We start from the raw sequence: 20,630 nt of genomic DNA on the forward strand, positions 1-20,630 counted from the left end.
CTGCTCAAACTGCTGACAAATGTTTCTGCTGCTCTAAAGTCTGGCCTCCAGAACTTCCTAAAAACTCTCAAAGTCTCTTCTGCCGCAGGTTGCTTTGTAGAACTGTTGCAGAAAACCTCACTAAACCACATGGAGGGGCCTCAAGTTAGTCGTCCAAATGAAACCATACAAAAACCAAACTAGCACAACCCAAACGCTAAAGTCTCCTGCAGCCTACCAGAGAACCTCTGAGAACAGAGAATCAGGACAGGAACTCTTACCTTCTGGACAACCAACGCTGGTTCACAAACAAGAATACAGAATGTATCTGAACAAAAACCTCTGAAGACTCACTACAGCCAAGATAAAGACACAACTCAGCTGCAGCAAATCCACTAATCACTGCACACATTAGCACCATGTGCTAACTGTGGCTAAAGAACCACATTTACCAAGACAACTATCCAGTACAAAGCCCTAAAACACACCAAGAAACACATTAAAGATGATTTTACTGCTGGAAGCTGCAAGCCAACACCTAAAGAACAAATTAAAGCAACGGAACCAAACCCGGTTCACTGGTGAAGAGAAGCAGAGGAAATGTTTGTCTGCAGCTAAATAAAGCAGGAAGACACTGAGCTGCTCAGGTGTTCCTGATAACACCAAGCAGCCACCTGGACAGCCAATAGGAACACAGCTTACTGGAAGTCCAGAGGGCTGGGTTAGTGAAGGAAATTTAGTTTAAAGTTGAAGCAGAAAGTTAACAAAGAAAGTTGAAAACCATCTTCTGATACCTGAAATCTCTGAGTTTTCACACAAAGAACACCTGAACATGTCAAACTGGTTCCATAGTAGAACCATCATTGTAAAAATGTCATAGTATGGTGTGTTGCTCAAAAAACATTAGGACCCGGCTGTCTCGGGTCGCCGAGGAGCAACACAAAAACAGGACAAACGCTGGTTTCCAGGGGGTTAGGAGGATATTTATTTGAAAGAGGAAGTTTACAACAACACAATATGTGAGCAGAAAAATCACAAAGTCTGTCTTTAGTTCAGCTCAAAATATTAGTTTTTGTCTTTTTTATTGACCAAACTTTTCAGGAAGTAGATGAAGAATAATTAAAGCTCTCATGTAGAAGTCCAACTTATTTTGGATCCTTGTGGAGAGTTTAATCTTAGAGTTTATAAAGCTGTTGAGTTTTTAGAGTCACATGGATTGTTTTGACATTTAATAACCGAGTCCTGAAATAAAATTACAGTTGTGGATTTCTGTCATTTAGTCTGGACTAAGCAAATAACAGCAGCATAAATCTCAAACATCATTATGAAGAGTCTGGATTGAGGTTTCTCACTTGATAATGATCAAAACATGAAATTTAGGTTGGTTTAAAGGAATATTCCACCTTAAATCTTTGAATGTTGACCCAAAAGGTTGGTTTCAGGAAGTATTCCACCTACAAGGTCCTCAAACATCCACCTTAAAGGAACATTCCACCAAAAATCCTTGGACATGCACCTAAAATGTTGCTTAACCGAGTATTCCATCCAGAATCCTCAAAAAGACCAGAGGGGCTGGTTAAAAGGAATATTCCACCTAAAACCTCAAATATAGACCCGAAAGGGTGGTTTAGAAAAAAATCCTTCAATGTAGACCAAAAAATCTTGGTGTAAAGGAGTATTCCACCTTAAATACAGACCTAAAAGGATTGTTTAAAGGAATATTTAAACTATTATTTTCATTATTTAATAATCTGTTATCAGTCAGAACCCTGGCAAACTTATTTTCATCAGTTTTTTAGTGGAAGTCACAAATAAAGGAGCTCTTGGTTTTTACCAGCGTTACTGAGTCCAAAGCTGCTGTTTCAACACAGAACGTTCACATGCATCCACAAACCTCTCAGCACTCAAACACCCACAGACAGGAGGCCGGCTGGACCGAGGCTCGGCGGCGTCCTCAGACCCACGAGTCGAGGAGTCGCTGAACTTGTTGGTCTGGTTTGAAGGCCTCTGTGTGGTCCAGTAGAAGTCCACGTAGTCGGTGTTGGCTTTGAACCGCAGCGACTGGCCGCCATCAGGTGGACCGGCTCGTCCTCGTAGGACTCCTCCTGTAGCCTTGAGGGAACCACAGGAACATTCAGTAGCTGTTGGAGTTCTTCCTATCAGGCTCGTGGTAGAACGGCTCTGAAGAATCTTGTACTTGTCTTATCTGGAACAATCTAACAGCCTAAACTGTTAACAGCGGTGTAAAGAAGCAAACACACAGGCATAGACTAGGACTCAAACTAGATTTATTTTAGAAAACAAATCAGCTTAGAGGCATTTGTTCACACATGTGGCTGAAAAGGAGGCCGTCCAATCAGATTGGAGGTCTTCACTCTGTAGGTTGTTTGTTGGGTGAGACTCTTGGACCTCCATCAGCTGACGTGGATGTTTGATGGTCTTCCTCTCTAGTGCCAGATGATTCATCCATGAATTCAGCAGCTACAGACTGAAATGAAGCTCATGCTGCTGTTATTGAATTCCTGTTCCAGATCAAATGTTCAGAGCTCACCTTGAATGCAGCCGTCTGCTGTCTGATAGTTTTTCTCATTGTAGTCTTCAATAAAGTCTTTTTCCTCATGTCAGGATGTGGTGAGACTCTTTCTCAGTCTCTGCAGACGTCCCTCATTGTGCATCTCCATAGAAGAAACAGAAAAACTGGTCACTGCTTCAGCATCACAAACACACTCCAGCATTGAGAGTGTTTTAGGAATTCATTCATTGTGTTGTGAACTTTGAAGGAGCAGAAACTTTACAGCTGCCAAAGATATGAGCTCCAATTCTGGATGTTTTAGGAAATGAAGTTCATCAAATGAACACTTGATTTTTGCTGATAACTCTCATTAAATTACTGAAGAAATCCAACATAAAAACCTGTAAACTCTCAGGCAGCTTTTGTTAAAGTTTGTCTATAATTCTATCATCATGTTCTGGAACCAGGACTCTGCAGACGTTCCTTCAATCAGATACTTGTGTGTTTCTATTTAAGGCCTCAGGTTTGAACGTACAGCAGAGGATTAGAAAGGAGTGATTTTAATATTTAAATCAGTCCAGTAAATGTTTGGCGTAAAAATGATTAAAATTTTGATTTAGATAGATTTGTGTCAAATAATATTGTAAAGTCTCACTTAAATATATCCAGATTAGTTCAGTGTATTTACATTTTATAGAATATTTGATTTCTTAATCTCAGTACTGTAGGGTCTGACCCTAAATATTATATTAATGATGTCAATTTAAATAATATTTTAGTGCAGAGTCATAAACTTTAATCAGCTAAACTTACATAATAAATATCACTGAACAATCTTAACCTGAACATTTATATTATTGAGGTAAATTTACATAAATCATGATATTCTAGAGTCTTAACTGGAATATTTCTAACATTAATCTTTTTGTATTGTGCTGATAAACAACAATAACTCGACTTTCAGATAATATTTATTGTCTGTGATTGTGAGACTAAATTCCTCCACATTCTGGAACTGGACTGAATTTCCCAAAATGAAACATGGACAGAATTTAACACTCGTATCCATGACAACGCTAACATTTCTGCTTCTTACCAAAGTTCACTACACAAGTAAAGATTTGAATGTAAAACTTCAGGGATGACTGCTGACCATAAGTATTCTGATCAATACTTCATGATCAACATCAGGACAGATGTTACAACTCCAGCTGTTGCATTAGACTGCAGTTATTCACAGAGAAATTAAAACATCACATTTCTCATAAAAACTAGATGGGACTTTGATTAAATAAAATGTTGGTGAATAAACAGTGTAAAAAGTGCAAAGCAGCTCCATTAAATCAGGAGATGTGAGACTTCCACAGCATGGATCACCATCTGCTGTGTTGATTCATAGCTGAATGTCAGAATGAACTGAGATAGAAAAGCTGCTTTGAGCTGCAACATTACGGTCTGACAATCCAACACCATCACAGTTTTCATCTGGTTGTTTTGCTCCAACATGCTGTGAAGTTCAGTTTTTACCTGAATCAATACAGAGATTCTATTTCCAACCAAGACTGGAATAAAAATTAGAATGTTATGAGGTTATTAATGCAACTAAATACTTTCAGATGGAAGGATTTACTTCTAAGTTCTAATTCAAGTTTCAGTTGGAGCACATTGCATTCACAAAGAAAAACAGTGAAACCTTCATAGCAACATTTAATAAACCTAAAGCTTCCCTGTTGGCTCATTGGTGGAGTTTGTTACTGAGCATCTGAACCTTAAATCCAGTGAGACGACCATCTTCAGTCGAGGCCAGTCAGAGAACTTCAAGACCTTCCATCAGCTGGACCAGATGTGGCATCATCTCCCTCTGAACATCTGGATGACAGGAGAAAAGACAGAAATCAAACACAGTTCACAGAAATACAATTTATTCACTTTCATCATTTTATAAAAGTAGCATGAACTTTATTAAAACTTCACAACATCAGTAATGAAAGTAAATGTTTTTATCTCGTGTTGAAGCTAAATTTAAAGTCACTTTTAATGACGGTTTATCCTGAGAGGAGTGAGAATGGAGCTTTTCTTTCCTTTTTAGAATATTCCCTCAAAATATTCTGTTTATTATTGGCTTCAGAAGCATTTTTCTTTACTTATTTATTTTTAGATACCTCAGACTGATACACTTTGCTGGTTTGCAGATAATTTCATGTACAATGACAATAAAGATCTTCTATTATAACATATTTTGCTAAAACAAGAACTGAAACCTTCTCAACCATCTCTCAGTCTGCAAAATTCCAACTGCGACCAAGAATTATCTGATGTAGTTATTATTATAATCTTTACTGAACCAGCCCTGGAATTAATAAAAATCTGTATATGGATATGATTTTCTCTGATGGAACCACTATGGAAGCCGTAGTAATTATTAACTATCCTTTGAAGGGAAAGATTAGGTCTTCTTCAGGTGGATTTAAAAAATGCTCTCCCTTAAAAAAAATAAAAAACTGCATCCAATAAAGTAAATCTCTTCTGCACTGCACACATACTACACTTTTGTATAACTCTGGATGTCAGAGTAAAGGCAGACAGATCCACCAATCAGCCACAACATTCTGACCACTGACAGCTGAAGAGAACATCATCCATCATCTTGTTCTAATGCAACGTTCTGCTGGGAAACCTTGACGTTCATGTGGATGTTTGACATGTACCACCACCTAAACACTGCAGGACAAACAACCCCCTAGTCTCCATGGCAACAGCAGTCCTTGATGCCAGCTGCCACCCTCAGCAGGACAAATTAAAACTACTCAGGAGTGGTCTGAGGAACACGACAGAGCTAAGCTGTTCACCTGGGTTCCACACTCTCTACATCCAGATCTGATGGAGCATCTGTGGGATGGTCCAGGATCAGCCTGGTCTAGGTAGGATCCACCCTGCAACCCACAGGATCCACAGAATCCACAGGATCCACAGAGGTTCTGATGAACCACTGGGTCAGAGGAGTTTTAGCAGCATAAAGGGACCAACACAGTATTAGTCAGGTGGTCAGAATGTTATTCTGTTATATTGTCATGCTGATTATATGATCAGTAAATGCTACCATCAATTATAACAAAAAAAACTATCAGTTCATTCAGAAACTGTGGGGTTAAACCTAAAAACACAGACCTCAACAGCAGTTTGTTTCAAAGCAGAACACCAGCCGGTTTTCACTAAAGAAGCTTTAAGAGCAAAAATTAAATGACAGTTTTGTTCTCATTAAGTTCAGAGTCAACCAAAATAATGTACACACATCAGAAAAACTTTTATAAATATTTCATATGTATAAGTACTTCTATACATATAGATTCCTCTTCTAAGTTTGATCAAATCACGTTAACTCTGTGTCCTGTTGTACGATGTTTTCCCAACAGATGGCGCTACCCTCATGAATGGAGCATCAACAAGTGACGTCTACAACACAACAGAAATGTCTGGAAGCCAGTGGCCACCACTTTGAGCACCTCTTGTAATTGTAGAGGCCAAAGATAACTTTTATTAATCTTGTGATGTCTGAATAAATTTGGTATTGAAATATTTATGCAAGTTTTTCTTTTCCTGATGTGTGTAAACATTATTTTGGCTGACTCTGTATAATGGGTTTCTGACAGGTCACCAGGCAACATCTTTTTATAATAATGACAAACATACCTGCATTCTACAGGAGTGAATTTCCTCATGTGCAGGTAAAGATGTGTGAGGAGCTTAGAGATGACAGGAGCAGGAGTCATCCTCACTAATTCAGCTTCCACCTAGAAACAGAAAGACCACAAACAAACACACTGATATACTGTCAAACGTTCAACCTCACAGCCTCAAAATATCTGTTTAGGAAGTGTTGTGTTTCTAAATTCTGCTGAAAGCACTGGCAGACATTCTCTTACAAGGTTGTGTAAAAAGCAGCCTGTCCTCTGAGCTACTGAGAAATCTTCCTGAACAAAGTTTCTACATGTAAATCAGCTGAACAAAAACTAAAGCCTCAGTCAGAGATAACAGGTATCACAAATTATAAACAACTTTCTTTGTTAACTCAGACCTTCTGCTTCAACCTCACATAAAAAGGGGAGTTTAACTCATCAGGTGACTGAAAATGAACGGCTTGTGCAGTTCTAGATCCAAAAGTAGGATGTTTCAACTCATGTTTTACTACAAATACATGCAATAATAAATAAATACAATGGCTGGTTGTTAGTTTATTCACTATTAATGTCACTTTATATACTGGATTGAACTTGAGCAGTGGAAGAGAGAAAGAATGTAATGAAATTATGGAGATTCAGAGAGGTAATGTTGCGGAATGTTAAGTTAAGCATGGTTTAATTCAAAGCAGCTGAATGTTAAACTTCAGTGCAGCTGAACGGGTTTCAGTTAACCTTAAAGTAAAATAACTTTTTTAAAAGCTAAAATACACAGCAGAGAAATACAGGTTGAGAAGGTCATTCTAATAATGAGGACATCTGCAGCAGCAACTAACAGGTGTTCAGCGGTAAGTTAGCCACCTGTGTTAATTAGCCCGCTAGCTAACTTAGCCGCTTAGCCAGCTAACGCGTCCGGACCAACTGCTCAAACACGACAAAACACAACTCTTCACAAGTCGCTGACTTAACGTACAACAAAACAACGCTACTGGTTAGAAATATTTATCTTCTTACCGTGTTTTACTCCAAAAACAAGGTCAATAGTAGTGATGTTAGGAGACGTGAGGCTGCGAAGCGTGTGTCGAGTAATGGAGGGGGCGTGTCCACGAAGCGCGTATCAAGCCTTGCTTTATTTAGGGGAGGAGCCAAAATGATGACGTTCGAAGCCTCGCAAGCCGGTCCTACCACGTGACTGGTTCAGGAAGTGGTTCGCAGGTTTGAATGTGCGATTCAAAATATATGGTGCAGCTAAACGCAATGGATTCCTGGTTCACATTTGTTGGATTTTTACCTGCTGTATCTTTGCATTCAATCGGTTTGAGACTCTGTTTTTTTTTATAGAACCAGCCAGAAAGAGAAGATTCTCCCCTGTCTGGGAACACTTTGACCTGATTTCTCCTAATAAAGTTACGTGTAATATGAATAACTGTGACAACACCACACACCGCTTGTTCTAATTTTTTGTCTGGTATTTTAAAAGGTGACGTGTCTGTTGTGTTCCAAGGAGCTAGAGAAATATTGTCCAAAAAAAGAAGCTGCCTGGATCCCAGCACTGTGGAAAAACTGATGTTTTTGAATAAAAACAAATCAAATGTTGTCCCTACTTTTGTTTTACAGGTTGTCACTGGTATCACACGCCGTCACAAAACAACAAGTAGCAAAAGCACAATAAATTTTATTTATATAGCCCTTATTACAATTAAAAGTATCTAAGCACTTTACAGAAAGCCAGAACCTGACATCAATCAAGCAATCAAGCTACAAATCTCAAATCTCTCCCCAATTTGTTTCCATTTGCCCCTCTGTTCCTGCTATCAGGAAAAGCAGACACTATATTAAGTATATTACTTGTTTATTGGCATTATCATTTAAGCACAATTCACAGCTTCACATAGCAAAGCCAGTGTGTCATTATAGGCACTTTGCCTGTTTTACTTTTATTTGTCCAGTTGATGGCGCAGGAGTGCAAATGAAGCACCATGAAGCTTCGAACCATGAGTGAACCAGTTGGATGGAAAGCCTCAATGCTTCAGACTTTGAGAGAGAAAACAGAAATGTGATGAACCAGCAGGTGTCAGTGTAACACAGTAGAACCAGAATAATCCACCCGGTAGAACCTAATAATCCACCCAGTAGAACCAGAATAATCCACCCAGTAGAACCTAATAATCCACCCAGTAGAACCAGAATAATCCACCCAGTAGAACCTAATAATCCACCCAGTAGAACCTAATAATCCACCCAGTAGAACCGTACTAATCCACCCAGTAGAACCTAATAATCCACCCAGTAGAACCAGAATAATCCACCCAGTAGAAACTAATAATCCACCCAGTACAACCAGAATAATCCACCCAGTAGAACCAGAATAATCCATCCAGTAGAACCAGAATAATCCACCCAGTACAACCAGAATAATCCACCCAGTAGAACCAGAATAATCCACCCAGTGGAACCTATTAATCCACCCAGTAGAACCAGAATAATCCACCCAGTAGAACCAGAATAATCCACCCAGTGGGCTGAAGGAGCTAAAAACAGCATTTTATTAGTTCATATAAAAATCTGCTGCAGCAGAAGATGATTTCTCTTCACTAAACTCTTCATAATGTGGATTTTTAGTGTTTCTGCTGCAAGATTCATGTTTTTTTTAAGATGAAATCAAACATCTTTGTTAATTAAAATATTAGTAAATGTTGAGGTTTTACTGGATGCAGGACTGAGTTCAGATTTAGTTTCAGCTCATATTTAATGTTTAGAGTGTGACACCTGGATGCATAAAATTGTTCTTTTTGTATCATTTTGTGGTCATTTTGCCTCACATTTAGTCATTTTCTCTCACATTGTGGTCATTTTGTAGAACATTTTGGTTGTTTTTGCATCTTTCTGTGTTTGCTTTGCATCATTTTTGGTCATTTTACATCAAATTTTGGTTGTTTTTTGTCACATTTTAGTTGTTTTGCATCTTTTTGTGTTCTTTCTGCATCACATAAACTACTGTTCACACTATGATACATCCCATAATATTGATGCTCAAAGCTAGTTGTAGAGAAAATGAACAAAATCCAGATTCATTCTTTAGATTCTGACACCTGGATGGATGTAAAACTGATCTGGTGTCAGTTTTTACCAGAACTCAGATGTGTTTCTCCTCCTAAATGTCATGGTTCTATCTGCTGGACTGATGAAGTTCTGAGGATCAGAAATGATGGAGAAACTCCATTAAAAAGTGATAAATCTGGACCCACCTCTATGGACTTCAAGGACCTGGAACTCTGGAAATATTCACAGGATGAAGGTAGAACTTTGCATGAATTCATTAAATATACTAAAGTTATTGTAGATAAATAATCAGCTGATTCTGAGGAGGTCAAGTGGAACTTTAGTCAAATTCAGTCGATTTTTCCCATTTTCAGGGGCTAATAATTTAAAATTTGCCCTCTGTTGGAGCCATTCAATCCTTTAAATCAACAGGAAACTATTCTGTTTGTAGCTTCACCAAAGTTCATGGATATGGGAGTTTTATTTCTGGAAAAATTGAACCTCTAAAATGACTTCTGAAGCTTTTTGAGGGCGAAAATTTAAAAATTCCCAATGTGAAAACGTGAAATTCTCAAAATTCAGCCAAGATATTTTACAGAACTTAGTTTTGGATCCAAAATTACAAATAAATGAACTCTGAACACAATCTGAACAACAGCAACATCAAAAATTACACCAAACAACCCAAGCTTGTCATAATTTCAGTTATTTTCAATCACGTGTAAGGGATATGTCTACTTATGTTTTCAGAATGTCATATTTCTGCAATAAAATGTCTAAATTCTGTATTTTTTAAGAGCACAAACAAATTAGTACATAAACCTCAGCATGTAGTATATTTTAAAAAAGCTGTTCGATGTTATACTTCTGCAGTAAAATGTCTAAAAACCTTGGCTAATGTTGTAAACTAATGTACATTTTGTTGACTTGTCTGTACTTACAAGATTCCAAATGTTCAAAAAGCAGAGAAATCTGTGATTCCAGTTTCCAGCCTGATGCCTAATTAGTAAATCCTGACTTAATTAATGTCCCCTGTGTGCACAGCTGTGGAGTTTGGTGAAAACTGTTTCAAAAAACATTTTTAAAAAGTGAATTTGCTCAGTTTGTTGAGACAGTTCAGTGTTTTTCCACAGATGGAGACCAAACAGAAGAAAGACATGAAGGCATATTTATTGACAAACACACAAAATATACCAGAAAGCCGAGTTACGAGTGTCTGCCTGGGTAAACTCTTCATGCTCTTCAGTTACACAGATTAAGACTCATAAATACAAGTTTGTGTACAGTTATTACTTCTGTTTTAAGAGCACAAACAAAAACCGCAGTCTGTAAAAGAAGCTGTATGATAAACATGAATAAACAGAGCACATGCTAGAGAGAATAAATACAAAAACAAACATTAAAAAATGAATATATCTGTATTGCTGTGAGGGTTTCTTTGGGTTCGAGCTGCATGTTGCATAGCTTCCAGGAGGATAAACGTCAAGCGTCGTCCAAACTGAGATGATTCCTTCTCTGATAAACCAGTTTTTACTCCAATGCTGCTTTCAAGTCACTTTCTTTTGGAAAACCACTCAAGAAAGACGTCAGGTTTTGGAAACACATCAAGAAAGAAAAAAATGCAAAAACTTGTTGCATTAAAGAGCCCATATTCTGCTTTTTTGGGGATTTTCCCTTTAATTTATTCTGTTAAATAGCTGCTTTTTGTGCATTTTAAAGGTTCAAATTCCATTAAAAAAAAGGAATAATTCTCTCCTTATCTGCCCTAAATGTCTCATTTTATATCCAGGTTGTTCTTCTGTTACTTATCGACATCATCGTGTAGCTAATTTGCATAGCAACTAGCTAACAGCTAGTTAGGCTCTCAAACCAAAAATGAGCATCTTCCTCAAAAGCCGACATTATTTTTTCAGTAGAGCTGCTTGGAACGTAGCATGGAACTGTCAAATCGTTTTAATTTGCAGTTAGCTACAGTGGATTTAGCCAATTTCCGGTTTAGGAAAACAGAAGCTAACAATAGCACAGCTAACGTGTAGCATCCAATGAAGTTTTAAAAACTCCGAGAGAAGCTAAAAAAGTAAATTTTTGAGAACATTTGCCTTCCTGTCTCATGATTTGAAGAGACCAGGTTCATTGGTAATTTGTTGTATAACTTATCTGCAAATTTAATTTGGGGTTAAACTGGTTCTCTTGGTATTTCTGTTACTTTGGACGCAAAATGTAGCATCAAATTAGGTGTATTTTCATCAAATTTGCTGACTGACTGTTTTTTAAATTTAGATTTTAATGCATATACTGGTGTGGCCACATTTTCCACAGTTCTATGGCTTTAAAATTACAATGAAATACATAGAAAATGACCTAATTTGTGGCATTTCTTGAGTTAAGTCCTAAAAATCTAAATATAACTAACTTAATGTAATAAAAAACTGTAACCTCAACCTATAACACTACGGTTTATAATTTAAGCTAGCCAAGAACTTATCTGGTGGTTAAAGTCTGTAAAGTTGTTGTGAACCTCTACAAGTTGTTGTGAATGTTTTGGAATTGCATTGTGTGAAAAAAGCATTCAGTCTAAACTGGAGCTTTTTTCCAAATCAGTACAGTATCTGGGTATTTTATTAATGATTCAAAAGTAGCTTTTTTTGCATCTTACATTCTACATTTCAGCTAAATCAGAACATTCTGCTGGTAAAGTAGACGGATTTGAACACCACCATGAATCTGGAGTTAAAGCACATAATCAATGTCGCCTAAATTTCAAAAACCCAACTGACCAATCGGAGGAGAGTGGGCTGTTTTAGGGAGGGGCTTCTTAAAGTGACAGTAGCCAAAAAAAACGGAGCATTTCCAACAAAGGAGCTGCAGCAATTTACAGTATTATTAGAAAAATGCATCTTTTTGAAAATTTAAGCATGTAAACATATTCAAATAGACCCCAAAAATCTATTTCTAAACTTAAATATGTGCAGAATAAGGACTCTTTAATGGAATAGCACCACTAGATTAGCGGCTAAGTGCTTATCATTGATTGCGAAAACAGTTTTACTAAACTTTTGAGTGCTAATGTTGCTTTGGAAATAAGAAAACTATCTTACAAATGAGAAATAAAAGACATCATTAATACATTCAGAGCTTTTGCTGCTACAACCTCGCCTGAACCTTTCGATGGCTAATGTCTGCTAAAGATGTTGCTGTTTAATATTTTGGCGTTATTTCATGATTGTCTCTTTTTCAAGCAACATCAGCTCAACTTAAAATGAACGTTGAGGTCATGAAGTCAAACTCAGGCTGCTTCCAGTCAAAAAGGCACTTTTTCCCCCCTCTTTTTAAAAAACTGTCTCTCTGTAAAAAGCCAGATATGCAAACTGAAGCGCGACACAAACTGTATATACAAATTCCATAATTCAGAGGCACTGATTTACAAAACCGCAGCACGAAAGACATAAAAAAAACATGAATGTTGGTCCTCTAAAAGCACACTTTTGTTGTCAGGGCAGGTTCGGTTGCTACATATTTAATTTACACGTCTTAAAAAGTCAGTTTACTCTACGTAAAGGCAGCAAATATGAAAACAAGGCACGCATTGGACCCTGGTCGGATTCATTTACGCTGATTCCTGCTGCCGGCATGCTGAAGTCCGAGCATGTGCAGCACAGTTTGTCTGGTGCTTCCCTTTTTGTTTTTGGATGTTCGGAGGCGACACTACGCATGGCTGTGGACGGAGATGCTCGACAGGTCGTTCCTGATGATCTCGTTGACTGCAAAGGAAAAGAAACAAAAATATTCAGTCAATGTTTATGGAAACATCTTTAAAGTTGATTTTTCTCTTCTTACTCACATTAATAGGATCTGATGTGAAATTTTGAGCCAACAGTAGAACATTTCTGTGGTCTTTTGAAGTCTTTTGAAGCATTTCTTTGCACCAACCAGAATTCAGAAACATTCAAATCAAACCTTGTTGGGTTTTTAACTTGTATTGCCAAGAAACTATCAGTCAAAACGTACAAAAACACCACAAAACAGTCCACCAGCTACATTTCTCACTGCTGAACTCTTTCTCTAATAGATTCTTCTTTACCCCAAACTCACACTTCAAATTTTACAGACACAGAAATAATAGAAACAATGAGCTGAAGGAGGCTAAAACTCTGGTATCATCTAAAAAAACTGATAGAATCTGACAAAAACATGAACTTTTTGGCCAATATTAGTGGATTTCTGTGGTTTTTGAAGTCTTTTGGAGTATTTCTTTGCACAAAACAGAATTCAGAAACATTCAAACCCTGGTGAGTTTTTAACCTGTGCTGCCAAGAAACTGTCCAACAAAACTGATGAAAACACCCCTAAAAAAGTCCACCAGTGGCATATTTAAAGCTGAATAGATTCTTCATTCCCTAAAACTAACACTTGATATTTTACAGACAGAGAAATATAGAAACAATGACCAAATGGAGGCTAAAGCTCTGGTAACATCTTTAAAAAACAGTCTTCAGTCGATTTTTCTCCTCAAACTGAAAGGATCTGACATGAACATTAACTTTTTGGCTAATATCAGAACATTTCTGTGGTTTTTTAAAGTACTTCTATTGCACCAACCAGAATTCAGAAACACTAAAATCAACCCCTGGTGAGAAACTGTCAGTCAAAAACATATAAAAACATCCCAAAAAAAATTCGACCAGCAACGTTTTTCACTGCCGAACTCCTTTTCTAATAGATTTGTCTTTGTCCCAAACTCACTCTAGATATTTTACAGGCACAGATATATAGAAACAATGAGATAAAGGAGGCTAAAACTGATGTAAACATGAACCTTTTGGCTAATATTAGGACATTTCTGTGGTATTTTTTACTGGAAAGAGTAAGCTAAAACTTGGGTAACATCTAAAAAATTGATAGAATCTGGCATAAATGTGAACTTTTTGGCAGAAATTAGAGCATTTCTGTGGTACATTCTGCTCTTTTAAGACTTTTGGAATATTTCTTGGTACCAATCATAACTCAGAAACACTAAAATCAAACCCTGGTACGTCAGTCAAAACATACAAAAACACCCTATAGAAGTCCACCAGCTACATTCTTACCAAGCTTTTAGCAGCTAACTACCTGCTTTTTTAGCTACTAAAAGCTCCAATCTGGTCTCTAACTTTGACTTGTTTGGTGCTTTTTGGATGTGTAAAAGTTGGTTTATCAGAGATAAACTGATGATTCCATCAAGAAAGAACCAAAAATAGTGAAATTTTAAAGCTGTAAAACCAAAACAATGAGCTAAAGGAGGCTAAAACTCCGGTAACATCTCTAAAAAACTTGTTTTCACAGTCGATTTTTCTCTCTAATGAAGAATGATAGAATCTGACGTGAACTTTAAGCCAATTTTAGGAGATTTCTTTGGGTTTTTTTTCTCCTCTTTGAAGTATTTTTCTGCATCAAATCAAACCCTGGTTAGTTTTTAACTTGTGTTGTCGTTGGTTTGTCAGAGATTTTTATTGACTGGAAGCAATTCTGATGATTCCAGCAAGAAAGAACCAAAAACAGAGAAATTTCAGGCTGTAAAACCCAAACTGTGAGCTACAGGAGGCTAAAACTCTGGCAACATCTCTAAAAAACTTGTTTTCACAGTCGATTTTTCTCTCCTAACTGAGAATGATAGAATCTGACGTGAACTTTAAGCCAGTTTTAGGAGATTTCTGTGGGTTTTCTGCTCTTTTAAGACTTTTGAAGCATTTCTTTGCACCAAATCAAACCTTGGTGAGTTTTTAGCTTGTGTCACCAAGAAACTTTCAATCAAGACTTCAAAAACAGCCTCTTTAACTAATACAAGCTCTGTTCTGGTTACAAACTTTGAGCTGTTTGGTGCTTTTTGGTTGTATAAATGTGGTTTATCAGAGATCTTTACTGACTGGAAGCAACTCTGATGATTCCATCAAGAAAGAAGCAAAAATAGTGGAACTTCAGGTTGTAAAACCAAAACTATGAGCTAAAGGAGGCTAAAACTCTCCATAAAGCAGCTCACACTCTAATTCTTTCTACTGTCAACGTTAAATATTTACTAGCTGAGCTCTTGCGACTGGGATTCCCTGAACGTATCATTTCCTCAGAGTAGAGAATCAGTTTATATCTCCGATCCCCAGACGCCTCTTATCAGGAGAGATGATGCAAACCTCCTGCCATCTCCGAAGGATCCAGGTGCACTTGTTTATCTGTTTTTATCGGCAGGAACAGCTGACTGAGAAGAAACCAGGAAATAGAGAAAAATAACTGCACTGATAATACAGAAAGGTGGTTGAGACGCTTCATTTTTCTGTCTGTAGCTCCTCAGACTTCTTTCATCAACCCTCACAGGGATGGAAATGTGAGCCTGGAAGGGAAACACCCGTGGACCAGAGGACCAGGGAGGAATTCCCTCCCTGAGAGTCTCCTCCACACAATGGAAGGACAGCTTCTTCTCTTTTGGCTCTGAAACGTCTATTTTCATCGCAGCCCTTCCCTGCTGCTAAACTCGCTTCCTATCACAGAGATGACGGCGGAAAAGAGACGCAGGAGGCTGCCATGGTGAAAAACAAAACAACCAAAGTGTGTCAGCACCAGAAAGTGGCAGAAGTGGAGCAGAGCAGGAAACAGAAGCAACTAAAAGTCTGAATCCACAACAACTATCTAAATAAACTGAGACTAGAGCTGTTTCTAATTCCAGATCTGTGCGTTTCACTCGTCTAGACTCCGGTTAAAAGAGTTTTTCTCGCTGATTGACTTTCTATTAATGACAGAGGTCTCTGGAGACGTTTGATATCTGCAGCAGAGAAACACACTGAAGCCATTATGTGATTATAAGGATGGACTCTAATCGCTTCCACTCATACAATAAATTCCACATCCAGGTTCAAATTTTGGAAAATGAAGCAATCAGACGAGTGTTGTTGTAATTTTACCGCCCCCGCTCTGTATTATTTGAATTTTAATGCCATTCTCCGTGATTTATTTAAAGCTTTTCTGTTGATTTTATACCTTAAAGGCAACTATTGTTCCCATTCTGTTTAATTTCTGAATCAAAATCTACTTGGAAAGACTAAAATTTACTTAAAGTGTGACATACATGATGATATGTTTGTGTTTGTGGGTCATTTGTTCTTTTAAAACATGAAATTAAACAGTTTTCACTGTATTTAGATTGTGAATATAGTATTCATTTCTATTTCTATGAGCAAAAAACAACAAAAATATCTACTTTTTTGTTGCAAAAAAACAGTTTGATCTAAATACAGAGAAAAAAGTCAGAATAGATAGATAGATAGATAGATAGATAGATAGATAGATAGATAGATAGATAGATAGACAGACAGACAGACAGACAGACAGACAGACAGACAGACAGACAGACAGACAGACAGACAGACAGACAGACAGATAGATAGACAGATAGATAGATAGATAGATAGATAGATAGATAGATAGATAGATAGATAGATAGATAGACAGATAGATAGATAGATAGACTATAGATAGATAGATAGATAGATAGGTAGACTATAGATAGATAGATAGATAGATAGATAGATAGATAGATAGATAGATAGATAGATAGATAGATAGATAGATAGATAGATAGACAGATAGATAGATAGATAGACTATAGATAGATAGATAGATAGATAGATAGATAGATAGATAGATAGACAGATAGATAGATAGATAGACTATAGATAGATAGATAGATAGATAGATAGATAGATAGATAGATAGATAGATAGATAGATAGATAGATAGATAGATAGATAGATAGATAGATAGATAGATAGATAGATAGACTATAGATAGATAGATAGATAGATAGATAGACTATAGATAGATAGATAGATAGATAGATAGATAGATAGACTATAGATAGATAGATAGATAGATAACATACAGAAAAAGTATGAGTTTCTTTTTGGACATAAAACCTGATGTGTCAGTTTAAAAACTTACATTTTTAGTCGATTCTAGTAGTAATTTTAAAAAAGAATTTACTGTTATTTGTACAGTTTTTCCTGTTTTATTAAATTACACATAACTAGTACATCTGCAGCTAAAAACAAGTATTAATTTACATGTTAACTATAAAAAACACTGGCCAACAATGTCATTACTGTCAAAAATATGTATATCTTCTTTACAAAATTTGGCTGTAAAATTTAAAATTACACAGTTTTTACTGCATTTAAATCTGCAAAATATATTTATTTATTTTTACAGAGAGTCATTATTTTTGGACAGCCTGTAAGTCATTTGGGACAACTTTCACACCATTTTTAGGGATAAAAAACACATTTAAGTTCTATTAAAAGCTGCAGCCAGATCAGTTTTACATCCATCCAGGTGTCACAGTCTAAAAGACCAAACACGGAGACAGATTTCAAGACTTTTTGTAGGAATTCTGAATAATTTCTGTGTAATTCTGGACTTTTTTTTTTGAGTCATCTTCAACAGTTTTCCATTATTTTGGACAATCTGTAAGTTTAGAATCAGAGCAATTTGTTGTTGTTCTTATAAAACCAGATGTTTTCTAGCATGAAGCTGCAGAAATAAACAGTCCAGCCTGTTCTCCTGTGTTTCATCTGTCTGTGAAAGAACAGAACGGTGAAGTTCAGGCCTCCAGGGAAGTCTTTGGCCACGTGTTCTGGAATAACTTTGTCATCGTAATGAAGCGGTGAAAAGACGGCCGGTTAGTTCTGGTGGTTATCTTTGGTCCACAGCGTTTACTGTTTACCGTTGCCATGACCCACTTCTCACCACGGCGTCACATTTTAAGAGCAGCATCTAATTGAAAAAAGTCGATCTATTGATCTCTAAGTGCGTTTACAACAAAGTGCTAAAAATAGGCCTCGGCACCGCTGTGACATCTGGGTCATGTGGGTCGCATCGATTCTCGCCACATAATAACATCTGTCCTCCTCGTTCCAGCTCCCGGAGGCTTCAGTTCAGCTCTGCAGCAGCTAAATATCGTCTCTGTGACCCTAACAGGGAGGACGTTTCAGAAAGAAAGGGAAAACTGAACATAAAAGCAGAGCTGTGTTCAGTAGCAGCTTGTAATCTGATTACACGGCCTCCGTCACTTTTCATTTTGCCTTCAGGGACTCAGACGACGGTTTCCTCTTGATGTCGACGATGAAAGTCAAAAGTTAGATCGTCTCCAGTTCCACGAAAACATCCGTCTGCTGATCAGGATCATGTGATGTGATGAAGAAGCTCGTATTAAACGCACATCAGTCAGACTGTTCTCCTGACAATGGTTTTCTGACTAAACGCAGCTGAAATCCCATTAATATGCAGAAATATGCAATATTTGTTGATTTTATGATCATATTTAAAGACTTTTTCTGGTAAAAGAAATAGTTTTTCACCTTGTCAGTGTGTCCAAATGGTGTATTTTTACATGCAAGTAGTCGAATCGAGAGTAAAATAAGAGTATTTCTACCTTGAAACTGCAGTAAAAGTCCCAAAAACACAAATTCAGACTTGTATGGTTCCATAAAACTAAAGAATGATCCTGTCAACTTGCAGGATGGAGCTTTCTGCATCATTTTTTTTCTTTAAAGGTTGGTTTCAACCCCAAACTTCGGACTAAGTGCAGCTAAAAATGACAAGTTTTTGAAAAGTTGCTGCTTTTTCATGACTAAAAATCTCAATAATATGCCGTAATATACATGATTTGTTTACTTTATGCTGATATTTAAAGATCCTTTCTGGTAAAAGACACATTGCATCACAAGTGCTTTTAACATGCTAGAAGCCAAATCAAGAGTAAAATAAGAGTATTTCCACCTTAAAACTGCAGTAAAATCCCAAAAACACAAATACAGACTTCTTAACCAACCATAAACTTACAGGCAGAACTTTCTGGATCATTTTTCTTCTTCTTCAGAAGTTGTTTTAACCCCAAATCTCAGATTAAATACAGCTCAGAATGACAAATTTAGGAAAATTTACTTGACTAATAGTCTTCAAAAATGCAGTAATATGCTGTAAATGCATTATTTCTTTACTTTTTCTCATATTTAAAGCCTCTGCCTCATAAAAGTCTAATTGTTTACCTCATTAATGTGTCCATATGGTGTTTTTTATTTGCTAAAGGATAAATCGAGAGTAAAATAAGCACAGATTCAGATTTCCATAGTTTAAAAACTTACAGAACCAACTTTCTGCATCATTTTTCTCCTTTAAAGGTTGTTTTAAACCCCAAATCTCAGGCTAAATGCAGCTCAGAATGACAAATTTAGGAAAGATCACTTGTTTTACATTGAAAAACATCTAATTAATAGGCAGTAAATGCAATATTTGTTTATTTTATGCTCATGTCTAAAGACCCTTTTTGGAAAACATCAAGTTTTTTACTTTGTCAATTTTTTATTTCCTAGAAGCAAAATCAAGAGTAAACTAACCATGGATTCAGATTTTTGTAGTTTAAAAACCTAAAGAACCAACTTTCTGCATCATTTTTCTGCTTCAGAAGTTGTTTTAACCCTAAATCTCAGACTAAATGCAGCTGAAAGTGGGTCGACAGTTGATTTTTAAAAAATCTCTCTAAGTATTTGACATATTGAGCTAATATTTCAGAAATATCTTAACAAATGTTCATGTTTTATGCTACAAAATGCAGGAAAATGACATGAAGCTGCTGATTTGAGGTGAAATGACCTTGAACTTTGTGAAATCTGCTCATTTCTGTCGTCAACATTTGGCTCTTTAATTATGGAGCTGCTTTGCATCTGACTGCGTGTCGTCGGAGCTCTGAAGGTGTGGTTTGATCTGAGGTAATCCAGGAACTGTTTCCTCTCCCATGGAGGCCGACAGCAGCTGGTTCGGACCGATACAGCTCAGCTCTGCAGGCAGGAAACCCGAGGAACTCCCAAACAATGAGCAGGACACCACTGCTAGCCTCATTAGCACAGAAACACAATGCTGCAGAGGAACCGATCGGACCCACTGATACTCCGTGAAGAAATCCAGAGCTCAGACACAATGAGGCAGAAACCTTCTCCCCTCCTCGCTCTGCTCCTCGTCTGGTCCAGGCCACAAGCCACCAGATGTTCCTGGATCCAGCATGAGACTCCTGCTGCTGCCGGGTCCCACAGAGAACTCCTCCAGTTCACTGCAGACGCTGCCAGCTTCATGAAACCAGGTATTATTCACAACGTCTGAACAATAAGTGACTGGAAACGCTGCTGCCTTCAGAAAATACAATCACAGAAACTGATGAGGAACCAGACAAACAGAAACCAGCAGCAACTGTTTCTGTATAAGGGTCATTCCATCTCTGATTTACTTACAGCTTTCTTATCATAAACTAGGGATATTTAACATTATATCTGTACACTTTCAGCTTCATATATGAAGTACTTTGTGGCCTGTCGACCCCCTTTCTGCAGGTTTTTTCTCACATT

At 37.2% G+C, this 20,630-nt stretch overlaps 1 protein-coding gene across 1 annotated transcript in view; it reads right to left on the reverse strand.

Moving 5' to 3' along the window:
- Positions 1–10,364: 10,364 nt before the first annotated feature.
- Positions 10,365–20,630, reverse strand: part of nfatc1 (nuclear factor of activated T cells 1) — a 78,255-nt gene continuing 67,989 nt past the window's right edge. Inside the window, exon 10 of the mRNA XM_023280249.3 lies at positions 10,365–12,971. Coding sequence (XP_023136017.2) covers positions 12,916–12,971 — 56 coding nt within the window. The 3' untranslated portion in view covers positions 10,365–12,915. The remainder of the gene's footprint in view (positions 12,972–20,630) is intronic.

Source organism: Amphiprion ocellaris, chromosome 15, assembly GCF_022539595.1.
Source record: "Amphiprion ocellaris isolate individual 3 ecotype Okinawa chromosome 15, ASM2253959v1, whole genome shotgun sequence".
Classification (NCBI taxonomy): domain Eukaryota; kingdom Metazoa; phylum Chordata; class Actinopteri; family Pomacentridae; genus Amphiprion; species Amphiprion ocellaris.